The sequence below is a fragment of the Trifolium pratense genome, linkage group LG3 (assembly GCF_020283565.1).
Source record: "Trifolium pratense cultivar HEN17-A07 linkage group LG3, ARS_RC_1.1, whole genome shotgun sequence".
Lineage (NCBI taxonomy): Eukaryota > Viridiplantae > Streptophyta > Magnoliopsida > Fabales > Fabaceae > Trifolium > Trifolium pratense.
This window is the reverse complement of record NC_060061.1, coordinates 29,718,611-29,737,501: the sequence shown is the minus strand read 5'-3', so window position 1 is coordinate 29,737,501 and position 18,891 is coordinate 29,718,611. Positions and strand designations below refer to the sequence as shown.

Here is an 18,891-nt window from a genome sequence, read left to right as displayed (position 1 = left end):
TATTCGGCTGCTGTTAATTCGAAAAGTCCGACTCCGGGGCGATTCAAATATAATATCGATGCATAATTTGCTTCGTATTTAGATACTGTTGGGATTGGAATATGCATTTTTGACGAACTTGGTCAATATGTGCTTTCAAAGACAAAATGAATTGCCGTTCTTTGTCGAGTGGTTGTTGGTAAACTTTTTGGTAAGTATATGCCCCTCTGTGATGAACTTTTCCAATATGTGCTTTCAATGGCAGAATGGATTTCCCTTTTTTGTGGAGTGGTTGTTGGTAAACTTCTTGTTGAGTATATGTCCCTAAATTGATGGTATGTCCCTGAATTGAATTTATGTCCTTTGATGTCCTTAAATTGAGTATATGTCCCTCGATGTCCCTTAAATTGATGGTATGTCCCTAAATTGAATTTATGTCCCTAGATGTCCTTAAATTGAGTATATATATCCCCCGATGTCCCTAAAATTGATGCTCTAATAAAATCGATGTCCCTGAATCTTATGTCCAATTTCTAACTTGGTGTTTGCAACACATTTAAATAGAGTTGGGATTGGAACATGCATCCGTGGCGAACTTGGTCAATTTGTGCTTTCAAAGACAGAATGTATTTTTCTGCTTTGGGGAATGGATGTTTGTGAACCTCTCTGTGAGTATATGTCTCTCAATTTCCCTAAATTGATGGCCCGATTCAATTTCAATATGAATGTTTATTCATAACTTGAAATGCAAGTGGAGATGACCCTTGACACAACTACTATACAATGTTTTTTTCTTCATAATATGATGGTGTTGTGATATATATGTAATCAGGATGGTATACATGGAAGATTTTTTGTTCTAAATGCAATTTGAATATGAATGTTTTATTCATAACTTGAAATACAAGTCGAGATGACCCTTGATAATGAAAGATGGTTGTGTGCCTTCAATTGAGTTTATGTCTCTCGGTTTTCCTAAAATTGATGGTTTGAATGCAATTTCAATCTGAATGCTTATTCACAACTTTAAATGTAAGTGGAGTAGACCCTAAGTTGTATATTATGGAGTTTATGGGAACAACATATGAGAACAAGTGCTAGACTCAAACTTTACCGTAAAAAATTGTGTTTATCAGTTACTTGAATGTTGGAATTTAGCGCATAAACTGTGTTCTGTTTCAGGTCTGATGCAGGCAGAACCTACGATTGCTTCAGGTCTGATACAGGTTGGTGCTTTGCATGCTACCGCGGCTGAGCCTGGTGCGGTACAGACATATTCGGCTGCTGTTAATTCAAAAAGTCCGACTATGGGGCGATTCAAATGTATATTGATGCATAATTTTGCTTCGTATTTAAATAGAGTTGGGATTGGAATAATGCATCTGCGACGAACGTGGTCAATACATGCTTTCAAAGACAGAATGGATTGCCCTTCTTTGTGGAGTGGTTGTTAGTAAAAAATTTTGGTAAGTATATGTCCCTCAATGTCCCTAAATTAAGTTTAAGTCCCTCGGTGTCCCTAAAATTGATGGTTTGAATGGAATTTCAATGTGAATGCTTATTCATAACTTCAAATGTAAGTGGAGAAGACCCTAAATTGAATATATGTCGCTTGATGTCCCGGAATTGAATGTATTCCTCGAAGTCCCTAAATTGAATATATATGTCCCTAAATTGAGTTTATGTCCCTCGATGTCCCTATAATTTTGTTTTTCACAATGCACCTTGATGCCATTTCACAATTCAGTGCAGATCAATAGTAATAGTAATAGATTTGAAAACCAAATACTGTTGAGGAGTAGACACTAATAGAGATAACATTAACCAATAGTTAAATAGCGAAGAGATCTCAATCCAAGTCCCACACCACAACATTGCTTCCCTACAATGTTATATGAAGAAAAAAAATCAACCATTGCTAAAGTAGAACATTGAACATTGGAGAAGACCCTAAATGCTTATTCAATCTGAATGCTTATTCATAACTTCAAATGCAAGTGGAGAAGATCCTAAAATGAATATATGTCGCTTGATGTCCCAGAATGGAATGTATTCCTCGTAGTCCCGAAATTGAATATATTCCTCGAAGTCGCTACATTGAATATATGTCCTTAAATTGAGTTGTGATGTCCCTCAATGTCCCTAAAATTGATGGTTTGAATGCAATTTCATTGTGAATGCTTATTCATAACTTCAAATGTAAGTTGAGAAGGCTCTAAATTGAATATATGTCCCTCGATGTCTCGAAATTGAATATATTCCTCGAAGTCCCTAAATTGAATATATGTCCCTCGATGTCCCTAAATTGAGTTTATGTCCCTCGATGTCCCTAGCATTGATGGTTTGAATACAATTTCAATGTGAATGCTTATTCATAACTTCAAATGTAAGTGGAGAAGACCCTAAATTGAATATATGTCTCTCGATGCCCCGAAATTGAGTATTTTCCTCGAAGTCCCTAAATTGAATACATGTCCCTCCATGATCCTAAATTGAATATATGTCCCTCGAAGTCCCTAAATTGAAGAATGGTTTGTATGTATTGATTATCCAAAAGTGTGCTAAATCGGTGAATCTTGATTATTTAGATGCGTTGATTGGACCCTAAGAACTTGTTTAGTTGCTAAAAGAATTCTAATGCACCTCTTTGGATGTTGTGTTTGGATGCCTGTGATGAGATTCATTATTTTACCAAAAATATGGATTACAATAAGTTCTTTCGTTGTGCAGGTTGTACTACACTTTGAAATAGAAAGCGCTTTAGTTCTGATGTACTTACAGCAGCTGCTTGCACTGCTGCCATTGTAAACGAATATCTTTGAACTGTTAGGACTATTAATGTTCATAATTTTGCTCTGTTTTGTTGTCTTTTTTTTTTTTTTAACAACTTTTTGAATTTTTGTTGTCTATATTATGGAGTTTATGGGAACAACGTATGAGAACAAGTGCTAGACTCAAACTTTACAGTAAAAAATTGTGTTTATCAGTTACTTGAATGTTGGAATTTAGCGCATAAACTGTGTTCTCTTTCAGGTCTGATGCAGGCAGAACCTACGATTGCTTCAGGTCTGATATGGGTTGGTGCTTTGCATACTACCGCGACTGAGCCTGGTGCGGTACAGACATATTCGGCAGCTGTTAATTCGAAAAGTCCGACTCGGGCGATTCAAATGTATATTGATGCATAATTTTGCTTCGTATTTAAATAGAGTTGGGATTGGAATAATGCATCTGTGACGAACTTGGTCAATACATGCTTTCAAAGACAGAATGGATTGCCCTTCTTTGTGGATTGGTTGTTGGTAGAAATTTTTGGTAAGCATATGTCCCTCAATGTCCCTAAATTAAGTTTAAGTCCCTCGGTGTCCCTAAAATTGATGGTTTGAATGCAATTTCAATATGAATGCTTATTCTTTTCATAACTTCAAATGTAAGTGGAGAAGACCCTAAATTGAATATATCTCGCTTGATGTCCTGGAATTGAATGTATTCCACCAAGTACAAGTCTATTTTCATTAATATATGTCGCTTAATCTATGACTCGTCTTATCATTAATCTAGATACTTAACTGGGAATCTTTTTACTGGACCACTTCCAAATTGGATTGCTAGACCAGACATATGATGATGACTCAAATGAAGTTGGACCCGCAAGCTTTCGGCAAACTGCATCAAATTGGGCACTTAACAATACTGGTCACTTCTGTGATAAAAATAATAGCCTTGTGGACTACTCTACATGGTCTAATAAAACTAATCTTGCCATGGAAAATTCCGAGTTGTATATGGATGCACGCGTTTCTCCTCTTTCTCTAACTTATTACGGATTTTGCCTGGGAAATGGAAACTACACAGTAAATCTCCATTTTTGCGGAGATAATGTTCACGGATGATCAAACATATAACAGCCTTGGAAGACGTATATTTGACATCTATATTCAGGTGCGTGGTTTCATCATCTTAACTTTGTCAGTAACATGTTTAGTATACAAATTATGAACCATTTGTGTTTTGATTGAAGTTTTGCAGAATAGGTTGGTGGTGAAGGATTTCAATATTGCAAAAGAAGCCGGTGGAGTTGGTAAGGCAATCATAAAGAAGTTCACTGCTATTGTGACTAGAAATACATTGGAGATTCACCATGATTGGGCTGGGAAAGGGACAACTGGAATCCTGTTTGATTCAGTATATGCTCTTATATCGGCTATATCGGTTGATCCTGGTATGTAATAGTTCTTCATGGTTCTTCTCGTTCCATCATCTTCATCCTCTAATTTAATCTATATGAAAATCACTTGTAATATAATCATGCAGACTTTACACCCCCGGCAGAAAAGGGAAGCAGCATACCTGTGAGGGTTATTGTTGCAGTTGTAGTTGCTGGTGTACTAGTTATATTCATGGTATTTGGTTTTGCTTGGTGGAGAAGATGTCGACAACAGATAGGTCCATTAGAAAGAGGTAAGCACTACAAAGATACTTTAACTATAAAACACTCAAGAATTTTGATGCACAATTTGGATTTTGCATGAAGAAAAAAAAAATAGAGGTGAAACGAAGGGGAAGGAACTATCAATGTTTGGGAAACCCATTTAAACACATAACAGGATTTTAAAATAATGCAATCCAAAGGTTATTATTTAACAACTTAAGTGAGCACGTGACATCTATAGCTTCCTTTTTTTTTTTTGACAAAATCTATAGCTTCCTTTTATTCTCTCGTTCGATCAATTTTTTTTATTACACAACCCTTATTTTAGGTTTTCTTTTTTTTTTGAAGGTCCTTATTTTAGCTTGCTTGTTGTTATACTCTTTCATTTCATATGTCTAAATCCTAATTGCTTGCTGCGGCCAACTCTTACTAAGTTACTACAAACAACCTTTACTGGTCTTGTTTATAAATGGCGGAAGAAGATAACCATAACATAGAGGTACTATGAAAGAATTAAACTGTAACAGGAATTAAAACAATGTTGCAAAGTTGTAGATTGTTCCTTGAGAATATGAAAAATAAACTGAAACTCAGAGCATGTTTCAAGCAGAGAATTTGCCTCAAGCCGAATCTAATCGCGTCGCCGCCAGAACAAAATTCACATCGTTTGCCTCTCATATCATGTTACAGAATTGTCCTCAACAGTCCCTATATTTATGAATTGCTTTTACTCTAAAGGTTCAAAGGCACCAGGAATCATTCATCCATTGAATCCCCTGCGTTGAACTAGGACTTTCTCGGTCATCTCCCTGAACACATACTATGTTTTTGGAACACTAACATGACTATATATGGTTAACATAATGGTAAATATTGTCGGGTATTGTGTGTTAGAATTAATCATATTTTGTTTCTTAAATTATACTCGAGAAAATTAGTAATTACCATCACCGAATATCATATTTTGGTGGTCTAAACAAATACTGTTTTTTCAAGGATGCCATTGTATTTAGATTCATCTGTAACTGCTAAATGTTTTGATGATATCTCTGTTTACTTCATTCAACAGAGCTAAAAGGTTTGGAATTCCAACCTGGGTTATTTACGTTACGACAAATCAAAGCAGCAACTAACAACTTCGATATTGAGTTTAAGATTGGAGAAGGAGGGTTTGATCCTGCTTTGATTTGTTCTCTGTTTGGTAAATTTCTTTCCTTTGTAGTCCTGTTTTGTAGTTCTTTTAATTATTAAATATACCATATGATTATGTTGTGTAATTTTCCATAAATGTGAAATTGAACCATCAGTTGTTTTTGTATGTCGTAAGGGTTTCTTGTGCTTTATATTCTATGTACTCATTTTATTAGATAATCATATTTTGTGAGTTGCTAAACTTCAGAATACTGAATTATTTCGATGGTGCTGTTATCTTGTAGATTGTTGAGACTCTTATATCATCATTATAGAGGAGTTGCTCATGGACTTAGCCAATCAGAAATATTGGGTCAGATACTTGTAGCCCTAGGTAATGAGAACAAGTTCTAGACTCAAACTTTACCGTAAAAAATTGTGTTTATCAGTTACTTGAATGTTGGAATTTAGCGCATAAACTGTGTTATGTTTCAGGTCTGATGCAGGCAGAACCTACGATTGCTTCAGGTCTGATGCAGACAGAACCTACGATTGCTTCGGGTCTGATACGGGCTGGTGCTTTGCATGCTACCGCGGCTGAGCCTGGTGTGGTACAGATATATTTGGCTGTTGTTAATTCGAAAAGTCTGACTCTGGGGCGATTCAAATGTAATATCGATGCATAATTTGCTTCGTATTTAAATTGAGTTGGGATTGGAATATGCATCTGTGACGAACTTCGTCAATATGTGCTTTCAAAGACAGAATGGATTGCCCTTCTTTTTGGAGTGGTTGTTGGTAAACTTTTTGGTAAGTATATGTCCCTCAATGTCCCTAAAATTGATGGTCTAAATACAAAATCAATGTGATTGCTGATTCGTAACTTCAAATGTAAGTGTGGAAGACCCTTCTTTTTCAAAAAAGTGTAGAAGACCCTTGGAGCCTTAGATGCAAAATTGAATATATGTCCCTCGATGTCCGTAAATTGAATATATGTTCCTCGATATCCCTAAATTGAATGTATGTTCCTCGATGTCCCTATTTCCATAGAAGGGTCTCAATGGATTCCAGGATATTATAAGGCACTTGAAGCTATTGGAAATCCTTCAACTTTTTATATTTCGGTTTTGGTTATGGGCGTGTTTTATCATCTTTATAACCAATCATTTTATCAAGCATTAGATAAATTTTTTCCATTAACTTTCTCTGCTGGAAACACGATGAATAGAGTGGTTGTGATTGTGTCTTCAGTTTTGGTGTTCGGGAATCTGGTTCGACCTCTTAACAGTGTTGGTTCTGCCATTACTTTTTTTGGGACTTTTCTGTTCACAAGCTACAGCTGCAATGAAAGCAAACAAAATTGAAGGTAAAAAGAGAGGAAATTTTAGACGATTATTAATTACTATTTGATTTGATTATTTTAGTAGTACTTTTAGCCATGTTAGATTTTTAGACATTAAATAAGATCATTTTAGTAGTAGTATTTGAACTGTGATTTTTCTATTGATATTTCAAAGCACTTAAATTTAATTTGGTTTATTTTCAATAAACACTTACAGCATAAATGGTTATTATATAAGTGTTATAAGCTTTTTTCATAAGCGCTATCATTTAGAGAGCTTATAAAAATAACCTGAAAAGAGATTATGGACAAGTCATAAGTTGTTTTGATAAGCTTTATTAAACAGTTTCACAAGTGTTTAACTGTTTATCCCAATAGATAAAAGAAAACTTATTGCAATATATTGATTAACCCTCATTGTTGCTTTACTGCTTCAGTAAGCTAATTGGAGATTCACTTGTAGTTGAACTTCTAGTGACTGAATCTTATGTCTATCTTATGTTCAATTTCTAACTTGGTGTTTGCAACGCATTTATATAGAGTTGGGGTTGGAATATGCATCCGTGACGAACTTGGTCAATTTGTGCTTTCAAAGACAGGATGGATTTCCCTTCTTTGGGGAATGGATGTTGGTGAACCTCTTGTTGAGTATATATCCCTCAATTTCCCTAAATTGATGGCCTGATTCGATTTCAATATCCTCAATTTCCATAAATTGATGGTCTGATTTAATTTCAATATGAATGTTTATTCATAACTTGAAATGCAAGTGTGACCCTTGACACAATGACTATTCAATGTTTTTTTGTTTCTTCATAATATGATGGCGTTGTGATATATATGTAATCAGGATGATGAAATTAGAATGATGACTATACAATGGTTTATTCATGTAAACCACATTTTTTATTCATATGTAATCAGGATGGTATACATGGAAGATTTTATGGTCTAAATGCAATTTGAATATGAATTTTTAATCATTACTAGATGAATCTTGATGATTATTTTTCCACAATGGTAAATCGGGAAGATGACTGTGTGCCTCTTTGCCTTAGATGTCCCTCGATGTCTCTAAATTGATGGTATGGATACAATTTCAATATGAATGCTTATTCATAACTTGAAATGTAAAATTAAGTGGAGATGACCCTTGGTGCGATGACTATACGATGCAATTTCATAATGATAAATTGGGTGATGGGTTTGTAACTTTGTGACCTTAGATGTGAAAGTCGAATGTGTCACTGGATGATTTTTTTTCTTCTCTTTTTGAACAGCAGGATGTCCCTCGATGACCCTAAACTGTTGACCTAACTGCAATTTCATTATGCATTTTTATACTTAACTTGACATGCTTGTCGAAACGACCCTTGATATAATGACTATATGATGCTTTTTGTATAATGATAAATTGGGATGATCGTACTGTACCTTGGTGACCAAATATGCAAAATTGAATATATGTCCCTTGATGGCTTATTGCGAAATTTGATATTTGAGCCTCGATGACCCTAAACTGTTGCCCTAAATCAACTTTCATTATGAATTCTTATTCATAACTTGAAATGCATGTCGAGACGACGCTTGATGTAGTAACTCTGATTCTTTTTTAATAATGATAAATTGACATAATGGTAGTGTGCTTTTGTTACCTTAGATGCAAAATTGAGTATATGTCCCTTTATGATTTTGAATGCAAAATTCAATATTTGAGCCTTTATAACCCCTAAATCTTTGGCCTAAATGCAATTTTATTATTAATGTAGAAACGGAAAAGAATTCTAAGCTTCATGGTTGATCTTCAATGACTCTGGAAATCCTCTGAAGTAGCAATGTTGCTTGTATGCATTTGATTTCTTGTGATTTTTATGACTTCTACATCTTTGTTTTAAATTTTTTTATCCATTATCTTTTGGATTTTTTTTAATTAATAAGACTCAATTGTCTTTGGTGAAGTAAATAGTCTCCAAAATATTGTTTGACATAATGTTGTTTTGGGGTAGTTTTTTGCATGCATTGATTATCTAAGAGTGTGTTTAATCGATGAATAGTCATGCCTAATAAGGCTAATTTGGACCCTAAGAAATTGTGAAGTTGCTAAAGAATTCTAAGACAAGTCTCGGGATGTTGTGTTTGATGACCATGATGAGATGATTTTTTTTATCAAAAATGTGGATTACAATTTGAATTCTTTCATTGTGCAGGTATTACTACACTTTGGAATAGACCGAGCTTCGGGGTTAATGTATGTATAGCATCTGCAAGCACTGCTGCCATCGCAAAGGGTAGGACTATTAGATGTCTATAATTTTGCTCTGTTTTGTTGTTTATTATGGAGTTAATGGGAACAATGTATGGAAACAAATACTAAACTCAAGCTTTACAGTCAACAACTGTGCTCATCAATTACATGAAGGTTAAAATTTAGCGCAGAGATCGATTTCTGTTTCCAGGTCTGATGCATGCAGAACATGTGACTGCTTCAGGTCTGATGCGTGCAGACCCTGCGACTGCTTCATTGTCTGATACGGGCTGGTGCATTGCAGAATCCTATTGTGGTTGGGCCTGGTGTGGCGCGGACAAGTTCTACTTTTTTATTCGGAAGAGCCCAACTCCGGGACGATTCAAATGTAATGTTGATGCATCCTTTTTGTCAAATTTAAATAGAGTTGGCACTGGAATATGCATCCATGACGAACTTGGTAAATTTGTGCTTGCAAAGACAGAATGAATGGCCTTTCTTTGTGGAGTGGATGTCGGTGAACCTCTTGGTGAGTATATGTCCCTCAATGTCCCTAAATTGATGCTTTGATTCAATTTCAATATAAATACTTCATAACTTGAAATGCAAGTGGAGATGACCGTTGACGCAATGACTATACAATGTTTTTTCATAATTGTAAATTAGAATGATGGTTTTGTGGCTTGGTAACCATAGCTGCTAGCCTTAGGATTTCAAAAAATTCTACTTGATGAGTTAGACTTTTAAGTGTGTTTTGAATCAAAATAATTGGCAAGTGAATAATGATACCACTGTTGTAATGTGAGGAAGTAGTTAAAATGTAACTTAATGCAGAGACAAAGTTGAGTAAGTGTAATTATCACTTCTCAGAAACAATGAGTACTTGATGAGTTATTCCTCAGTTGAGTACTTGAATAGTAAGAAGAACTAAAGAAAAACTCGTGTTAAATTAAATTAAATTGTCTGACCCTAAATATTAATTTACTCGAATAATGAGTTAACTATTATATTTATTTCAGTTAAAAAAATGTCATTCTATTCATCTAAGTTTATTTCAGTTGATAGGGACATTAAATTATATATATGTAGGAGCCTGAGTCAGAAGCTTGAACATTACACTTATTCATTTTTAAGGTTGAATTTTTAACTTGTAGACTAGTTAACAAAAAAAAAGTCATTTAATTCTGAATGTTTGGTTCTTCCTTTATTTCACATAATCTTTATAATCTTTCCTTGATCACCACTTGGAGGACATAAACATCTCAACGTCACTCGCAGCCCCGTTCTCTCTCTCTCTCTCTCTCTCTCTCTCTCTCTCTCTCTCTCTCTCTCTCTCTCTCTCTCCCTCTCTCTCTATTTGTTCTCCCCGCTAAGTTAAGATTAGTACAATATTTTTTAGAATTGAGAGTTAGGTCTAACTTATCGCTACAAAATCAGGTTTTAAGATGATGATGATTGCCTCTTATTTATAAATCCATATACATGTTAACTCATATTTGATGTGAGACTTTTTAACCGTACTTAACAACCCATTCATTATTCATAAATTTTTTGTTGATTTTTGAATTGCAATTTTTTATTTTATTTTATTTTTTTATAAAGAAAGTTTTTTATTGTTGTTTGTTGATTTCTTGTGAATGTTATGTTATTGTTGCTTGTCGTAATTTTATTGATTCACCTGTAAAAAATAATGTATGTATATATTAATTTCAAGATTAGAAGAGCCTATAGAAAGGAGAAAACAAAGTGTGCTTAAATTGCATTTTATAATTCACACTACCACTTAGGAACCTCGATTCGTCTTTCTCCAAATTCATTTTTAATTCTAAACCACACAAACAACAGTTAGCGACAATATACCTGCTGTCTTATTTATTTATTTTTTTTTGAAAACATGCTGTCTTATTTTTTTATTACTTATATTTTTTATTTCATTTAAATTCATTACATGTCTTGTCAATTTTTTTTAGGTAAGTAAAACCTGACTAAGAATTGTTTCAATTAGAAATCAAATTCCGGTTTTAATGAATGATTCGTCCCTAAAAAAACTTATTAATCACTTTAGCCTAATATATTGGTTATTACATATCTTATCATCTTATCTTATCTTATTATACTAAAGGCAAGGCTGTTTTGGAAGCCCTAATTCTTTGGTGATTTGAAACCCTAATCTCTTGCCCAATGAACCCTTTACACCTTTGTATATTGGCCAATCATATCTTGACATCTCTAGGTTTCAATCTTCACATTCATTCTAGGTTTAGGTTTATATGAATCTTACACATCTTACACATGGCTTAATATAATTCTTTGCATGTCTCATGGCTGGTTTTGAGATTGCTGGTTTAAAGAAACAATTGGCACAAGTAGTTTATGGAAACAATTGTGGTTTTATTATTTCTTCCCCAGTGTTTTTTCATTTGTCAAGTTTTTCTCTCTCCCCCCCCCCCCCTCTCTCTCGTACGCTCTCACTCTTTCTCCTCACACTTTCATCTCTCTTTCTCCTCCCCATCTCATCCTTCACCATAACATCCACACCACACCCTCCACCACCATCTACAAATCAATCACTCGTAAGAGTGAGGGAGTGGCCGAGTGAGAGAAGCCGGCGGGAGAGAAGTTCTTGTGGCCGTTTGTGGTGACACGGCGGTGCTTGGCAACGGCGGCAATGAAGCTTCTTGCTCCTTCTTTCTCCTGGTTTGATCTCAAATTGTATGCTCTATTTATTTGTTTTTTTTTTTCGTTGCTTTTTTTTTTTGTTGTTGGTGAGGATGTGGTGGTTATGGTGGATGGTGATGTATCTCTAAATTCATCTTCTAGATTTCATCTTTCTCAATTTGTCAATATTCATCTCTCTAATTGGTTTTCTATGTTGTTTTTTTGCAGGCTCCATAGAAGGATAAGGCTCCTCCATGAAATTTGATCTTTGGATGTCAATAAACTCAGGTGACTAGAAAAATCACTATGACCACAATTTCAGAAAGAGGTAAAGATGATTCTACTAATTTTTGTGTGTTGGTGGTTTTTTTTAGTTAAATTTTTTATAGTATGTGTTTGTTTTTTAATGACTTCTTTTGATGCAGATGAATGATGGTTGGGTTGGTTTGGAAAAGGCACCTGATGGATCTTTCAAGAAGAAGATTCTGGGTTAGTAATTTTCAAGTTTTTTGTTTCTGTTCTTTTGGGAAATTTTTGTTCTTGATTCTTAAATGTAGTTTTGGGTTTTTGCAGATTAGGGGTATGGCTTTTGTCTAGGGTTAAGCCATCAGAGATTTTTTTGAAATCTATATCAAAGGAAGTTACTGGTGTTGAAGTCATTTACCCATCAAGGTTGGTTGGTGTTAAATCATAATGTGTTGTTCTGTTAAAGGTTTTCCTTTCCAATTAGGGTTTTTAGGTCCTTATTTACGTAAAATCAATTTATGAAGCCAATTTTTTCCGACATTTCTAAGTTCTTTCATTGAAATGAAATTTTGCAGACAAGTAAATTTTATTTTTGTTAAACATTTTGAGAATTATAATTTTGCAGACAAGTAAATTTTATTTTTGTTAAACATTTTGAGAATTATTGTCAGTGATTATTGTTCTTAATTACTTCTGTTTAGAGGCCTGTTATATGCTATTCTTTTGTTCTTTTTCAAATAGTTTTTCATCTTTTCCTGGGTTTGGAAGAAAATCTAGATGGAGGATGATAAACAACGATTAATATTGTTATTGTCTAATTTCATTGCAATATTGTTTTATACTGTTTTCCAATCTTGAATTCTTGAATGATAATTGCAGGGTAAGGGAATGAGTATTTTCCGTAAGAGAAGGAACAAATGTGAAACAGTACCAAGTAGATAAGTAAGGTATTGGATGCCACCCTTGAAGATTTGGAGTAAGTGCCCCCCTGCCATTTTAATTTGTATTGTCCTTAAGCTTATACTTAAATACTTTCTCTTCTGAATAGGTTTTCTAATAAACACTGAAAGGAGAAGGAACTTTCATATAGGTCTATCCAAATCTCAACTTGATCTATGTTGTTCATGTTTCCTTACTTCTTTTTCGTCCTTGCTCTACTTTTGCAAATTGTGTCAATATTTCAGATATTACATGCCTTTCCTAATACATTTGTTCATCTTTTTATTTTGATTATTACTTTTATTATATCATTGTATAGGACTGTAGTCTGAGCATGTAGGTCTATCATTTGTTCACCTTGCTAAATTTGGTTGTATCCATAGTTAATGCTCCTACATTGATGAATGGCTTCTGATGACTACATAGTGAGGGACATACTATGTGGACAGATACGGGTCAAACAATTGAACATAATACTGTGTTTCTCTATATAAATACTAATAGAGTAGTCATAAGTCAGATGTTATTCATTTTGTACATGTTATTTCCTCTCTTTTTTCCCTGTCAATTCCCTTATTTATGAGGCAGCTATAAAATTTATCATTATTCTATTTTTATTTTTTTTATTTTTAGAGTTGTGGTCATGGGATGAAGAAGCAAGATCTCATTTCATCTATTCTTTCTACAAATGCCGAATTATGGTATCAAAATTTTAGTTGTGTTTTTAGTTTTACAATTTAAGGAGTCAATTAATGTTTTATTTGACACTTGGTTCTTGCTGCTGTATGCAGGACACATCTATCAACTATGATTTTGGATAGAACTGGTTTATGTATCAAGATTTCTTCAAAAGCTGAATGTAAGGTCTTGGATGCCACCCTTGAAGATTTGGAGTAAGTGTGTTTATCTAACTCAGTGCACTTTATTCAATCATTTTTTGTAGTGTACTTATCCACTTGGTTGTTTTTACATTGAGATTTTGATAATTTCCGATTTTGTAGTTTTTTTTGTGTGTAGGTTTTGATATGTGATTTCTTGAATCCATCATGGGACAAGAGTGAGTAACATGAAATTTGATTTGAGGGTAGTTTTGATTCAGTTTCAATTATTGCTTTTGACAGTGTCGCTTCTACCGTCAAGTCCGCAGTTGATATTCAAACACCGGGTGATCTTATAACTCTTACTGCTGCAGCTGCAACAGGTACTTGCTTAATCTTTCTATGAACTGACATTATCTACAGTTTGGTTATTTAAGCAGTTCAATCTAAGTGCTTTTGCTGCATTATATTTCCATGGACCTCTCTTCCACTTTTTTGTTCATGCCTGTAGTCATGTCTCAACATAATCACTTTGATCTATACTATTTTTAACCGTTTCAACAAAGCAAGGCTCTAAAAAAAGTTATCAGTTTATCACTATCACAAAGAGCAACTATTTCTGGTTTATACTTTAGTTTGTGCTGTTTAATATGATTTAATTTTAATATAAACTCTCTCATTTGGTTCTTGGTATGGAGTTTGGGGAATCATGCAGGTGATTTGAGTCAATCAGTATCACTTTGACTAGCCGACAGCATTGCATTAAGCATTAACATATATATATATATATATATATATATATATATATATATATATATATATATATATATATATATATATAGGGGGCTGCTAACTTAGACCCAGTTGGGTCTAAGTTAGCAAAGTGCACCTTTTCAGTTGGACCAAAATACTCATTCTTTTTAATTAATTAACCAAATTACCATCAATGGACGCGGATCCAGTGTCGCGCGCGTACCGCAGGATCATGGTTACAAACCGTTGATTTCCATCAGACAGCCAAGATCTGATCTCATCAAGACTGTCTGATCAATCAGACAGCCCAGATCATCCGAATCCATCAGATTCCAGCGCGTGCACCACACTGGATTACACCCTGGAGAGAGAAGAATCTACTTTTTAAAAGCAGGACACGTGTCGCTGTCTGATTTGCTGGGCGTGATTTTTTTTCCATTTAATACTTTGAACTCAATTATTTCGTTGTAAATTAATTTTTTATTTTTTTTTTATACCAAAATTCATAATTTTTTTTTCTCTACAAATAGAGACTTGGTTCGTTTGATTTGGACACAGAAAAAAAAACCCAATTTTTCACTACCTTAATCTCATTTTTCACTACCTTACACCAACTCACTGAAACCATTCTACCAGGAAAATGGTTTCAGAGTACAAATCTCTGAAACCATTCTACCAGCTAAATGGTTTCAGAAGCAAACACAATTAATAAATTACTCACTGAAACCATTCTACCAGTAAAATAGTTTCAGAGTACAACTATGTGCAACCATTCTACAAGCTAAATGGTTTCAGAAGCAAATAACTAATAATCAACTTACTGAAACCATTCTACCAGCAAAATGGTTTCAGATTACAACTCTCTGAAACCATTGTACCAGATAAATGGTTTCAGAAGCAAACACAATTAATAAATTACTCATTGAAACCATTCTACCAGTAAAATGGTTTCAGAATACAACTATGTGCAACCATTCTACCAGTAAAATGGTTTCAGAAGCAAACATTAGTTTTTAATTACCGTTTTATCTCATTTAATTAACTAAAAATAGTTTAAGGTCTCCAAAAATTTCATAAAATATACCAAAAGTTCCAGAATATTATCTACTATTTTCCTGGTATAATGGTTTCAGTGAGTTGGTTGAGTGGTGCGTGTTAAATTACAACACACAAGTAACGTATTTAGTAGACAAAAAATGAGATTAAGGTAGTGAAAAATTGCATTTTTTTTTCGGTATCCAAATCAAACGAACCAAGTCTCTATTTGTAGGAAAAAAAAAATTATGAATTTTGGTATAAAAAAAAAATAAAAAATTAATTTACAACGAAATAATTGAGTTCAAAGTATTAAATGAACAAAAATCACGTCCAGCCAACTATTGTGTGACACGTGTCCTACTTTTAAAAAGCAAATTTTTCTCTCTCCAGGTTGTAATCCAGTGTGGCGCATGCGCTGGAATCTGATGGATCAGGATGATCTGGGCTGTCGGATTGATCAGACAGTCTTGATGAGATCAGATCTTGGCTGTCTGATGGAAATCAACGGTATGTAACCATGGTCCTTCGGTACGCGCGCGACACTGGATCCGCGTCTATTAATGGGTATTTTGGTTAATTAATTAAAAAGAATGGGTATTTTGGTCCAATTGAAAAGGTGCACCTTGCTAACTTAGACCTAACTAGGGTCTAAGTTAGAAAACCCCATATATATATATATATATATATATAGCAAGGTGCATGTTAGACTTCTTATTCTGGCAATAATGTTTTTATTTATTTTTAAGAAAAGAAAAGGGGAAAGTAATTATTGGATAGTTATGAGAGTGAGAGGCCAAGCTCTCTAATTCTTGGAAGGGATTCATTTAGTGATTGAGCAAAAAGTAAACATGATTACAGAATGTCTGCTGTATATATTTATCTGAAATTCTGAATTTTGATGAAATCATATAATATAGTCAATTACTTGAAGAGTCAGTGACTGAATTTTCCTTACTTATTTCTCGATTTCTTTCGGCATACCTGGCAACGGGAATGAATGAACATGTAGCACACACAACAACGGCAGCAGAATCTGCTTCACCAATTGGAGCTATAGGTGGTGCTGCTGAGTAAAGGAAATAGACTATAGGCGCTTTCGTATGCTTTGAGTCTGTATTAGGTGGTAGTTTAATTAGTGTGAATGAGAATGTTAGCAAGTGAAGCTATGGCTTTGAAGAGATATTAGTAGTTTATTTAGAAGGAGCTTTATCTTTGCATAAGGATTGACTATTAACAGTATTTTATGGCCTACTCTTGACTTGTGTTAGTGTACTTTGGTCACTAGGATGTACTTTTTAATGTATTGGTGTCTTTGTTTGAAATATTTGGTACTCTCTTAATGAAATATATCCGATCTTCGGCTAATAGTTTGAAGTTTTATAATTTAGATTCACCATGTTTCAAATCAATTATTTCATGGTTCCTATCTAACTTTCAGTTTACTTTTATTAATGAAATGTGTTCAATTTGCATTCAAGGTTTTCAATTTTATAGTACTCATATTCCAATTCAATTTTTTTTTTTTTTTGTGTTTTCTCTTTGAATAAGTTCAAATCTTTAGTGTTTTATCATTTAAATAACACAGTTGGGAGGGTTTGAGAATGGATTGTCAAAGTGTCAAACAATGTAAACCTTTAATATGATTATAATTTCATGGCATCAGTCAATTCAACTTTGAAGAGCATCCGTTTGTTGATAAACACATCCGGTGCTCGTGGATATGAAGTAGAGTTAGGATCCTATATAGATAAACAGCCAAAAAGGACATTATCACAAAAAAACACAGATAACAAACACATAAAAGATTAAACACAGTTACACAAAAAAAGTTACGTTGTTCATAGAATCTAGCAAATCCTGGGCCATGATGAGAGAGAAAATATTGTGTAAAATGAGAGTCATATTGATGGAATACAAGACCTGGAAAACCACATGATCGAACATGACAAAAGTTATTGATCCTATATTATCAATCATCTGGATTGTAATTCTGATTATCTCTGCGTATAGAGCTTTTAAATTTTACTCCGCTTAAAGGCGAAAATTTAATAGAGTTTCTTAGTCTACACACCGTATATTAACCTCTATATATCACTTGGGTCTCACAATTTGATGTCTTACTTTATTACCCGATTTATAAACTTTTGGATGTCGATCGAGATTCACAATTTTTTTTTATTGTTCTCTGATTATCAATATATATTTGTAATTTTTTTTTCCATTCTAATATAGAGGTTTTGTATCTTTCTAATATATATGCCTGTAATTTATGGGCGCTTTCTATAATTTATGCACGCTGCATATAGAGTTTAAAAAATTGTCTCTGCTTAAGCCCAACTTTTAATAGATAGTTTCTTAGTGTCTACACCATATATTAACCTCTACATATAACTTAATATCTTTATAATTTTTAAGATAATCGCTAAAACTATGAGTTTAATAGAGATGCTTGAAGTAATGATATTGCAATTAAATTACTAGATGTGGAATGAACCAATTTGATTAATATCGATATGCTTATGTCTAGCTTATTTTGACCCATAGCATTCATGATTGGCAACAACCATAATTGTTATATAAATGAGGTTACTACAAACCCGTGCATCGCACGGGGCGGTTGCTAGTTCAATTTTATAGTGAAGTTGATAAAAAAAAAACCATTAATTTTTGTTGTTGTTTTAATAGGTTTTGATTGCTTGGTGTACGTTCCATTTGCAGGCTGTAAATTTATGTTAGTCTTTTTTTTTTTATCACCAGTTTAATTTAGTTTGGAGGTCAATTCTGACATCAAATGGTTACGGCTTTCGAATAATATGTTAGTCTTCACCAACCTTTATTTTCTCTTATTTTGTATCTCTATTTTTTTTTACTAAATTTTGTATCTCTATTTAGTTTTTTTTTTACTTAAAAACAACAATATTCACTCATTCAAATTCATAGGAAATACATCAATCGAAATCATTACATATTCAATTTGCTAAAAACTAATAAGGATGAATATGCAGACAAGCTCACAACATCCGAGTTAATAACATAAAACTGCCTAATGTCTACAACAAAGCATACAATTGATCTGACAAAATTTAAATGTTCGGAATAATCATATATCAGGATCTGCAACATTAATGATGCAAAAGTTATTGAATCTGTATTGAATTTGAATCGAAACAAACCTGCAAATATGAAAAAGCAAACACCGTACTAAAACAACACCAAATGAAAAAAAAAAATCATACAAGAGAAAACTCGAATAAAACCTACTCAAATAAAACCTAACAAATACGTGAATATTACTTATTTAAATAAAAAA

General features: G+C 33.6%; 1 protein-coding gene and 1 long non-coding RNA gene across 11 annotated transcripts; both read left to right on the top strand.

Annotated features, from left to right (window-relative positions):
* Positions 1–700: 700 nt before the first annotated feature.
* On the top strand, positions 701–7,867 carry LOC123913860 (probable leucine-rich repeat receptor-like serine/threonine-protein kinase At3g14840). 3 transcript variants are annotated; one of them, XM_045964750.1, is made up of 10 exons: positions 701–1,239; positions 1,340–1,445; positions 3,013–3,294; positions 3,541–3,921; positions 4,009–4,201; positions 4,294–4,440; positions 5,481–5,612; positions 5,848–5,936; positions 6,038–6,908; positions 7,425–7,867. In XM_045964750.1, the coding sequence occupies exons 4-8, from the start codon at positions 3,859–3,861 to the stop codon at positions 5,853–5,855; spliced, it is 543 nt and encodes a 180-aa protein (XP_045820706.1). In that variant the 5' UTR covers positions 701–1,239; positions 1,340–1,445; positions 3,013–3,294; positions 3,541–3,858; the 3' UTR covers positions 5,856–5,936; positions 6,038–6,908; positions 7,425–7,867. The 3 variants fall into 3 exon arrangements, with proteins under 3 accessions (XP_045820706.1, XP_045820707.1, XP_045820708.1); XM_045964751.1 differs by lacking the exons at positions 701–1,239; positions 1,340–1,445 and adding an exon at positions 2,341–2,783; XM_045964752.1 differs by lacking the exons at positions 701–1,239; positions 1,340–1,445 and having other exon boundaries at positions 2,341–3,090; positions 3,189–3,294.
* A 3,528-nt stretch (positions 7,868–11,395) lies between these two features.
* LOC123914362 lies at positions 11,396–18,353 on the top strand. 8 transcript variants are annotated; one of them, XR_006811816.1, is made up of 11 exons: positions 11,403–11,841; positions 12,016–12,115; positions 12,213–12,276; positions 12,361–12,459; positions 12,913–13,009; positions 13,082–13,123; positions 13,606–13,673; positions 13,764–13,865; positions 13,990–14,029; positions 14,120–14,173; positions 16,591–16,946. It is a non-coding gene; the product is annotated as an uncharacterized LOC123914362 (long non-coding RNA). The 8 variants fall into 8 exon arrangements; XR_006811815.1 differs by having other exon boundaries at positions 11,398–11,841; positions 13,764–14,029; XR_006811810.1 differs by having other exon boundaries at positions 11,399–11,826; positions 13,990–14,173.
* Positions 18,354–18,891: the final 538 nt, after the last annotated feature.

What these genes read in the sequence shown, in the direction of transcription:
- LOC123913860 (XM_045964750.1), top strand. Translation starts at nt 3,859, where the DNA reads ATGTTCACGGATGATCAAACATATAACAGCCTTGGAAGACGTATATTT. An exon ending in GGCTATATCGGTTGATCCTG is followed by an intron (nt 4,202 to 4,293) that starts GTATGTAATAGT and finishes ATAATCATGCAG; the next exon opens with ACTTTACACCCCCGGCAGAA. An exon ending in GATAGGTCCATTAGAAAGAG is followed by an intron (nt 4,441 to 5,480) that starts GTAAGCACTACA and finishes TTCATTCAACAG; the next exon opens with AGCTAAAAGGTTTGGAATTC.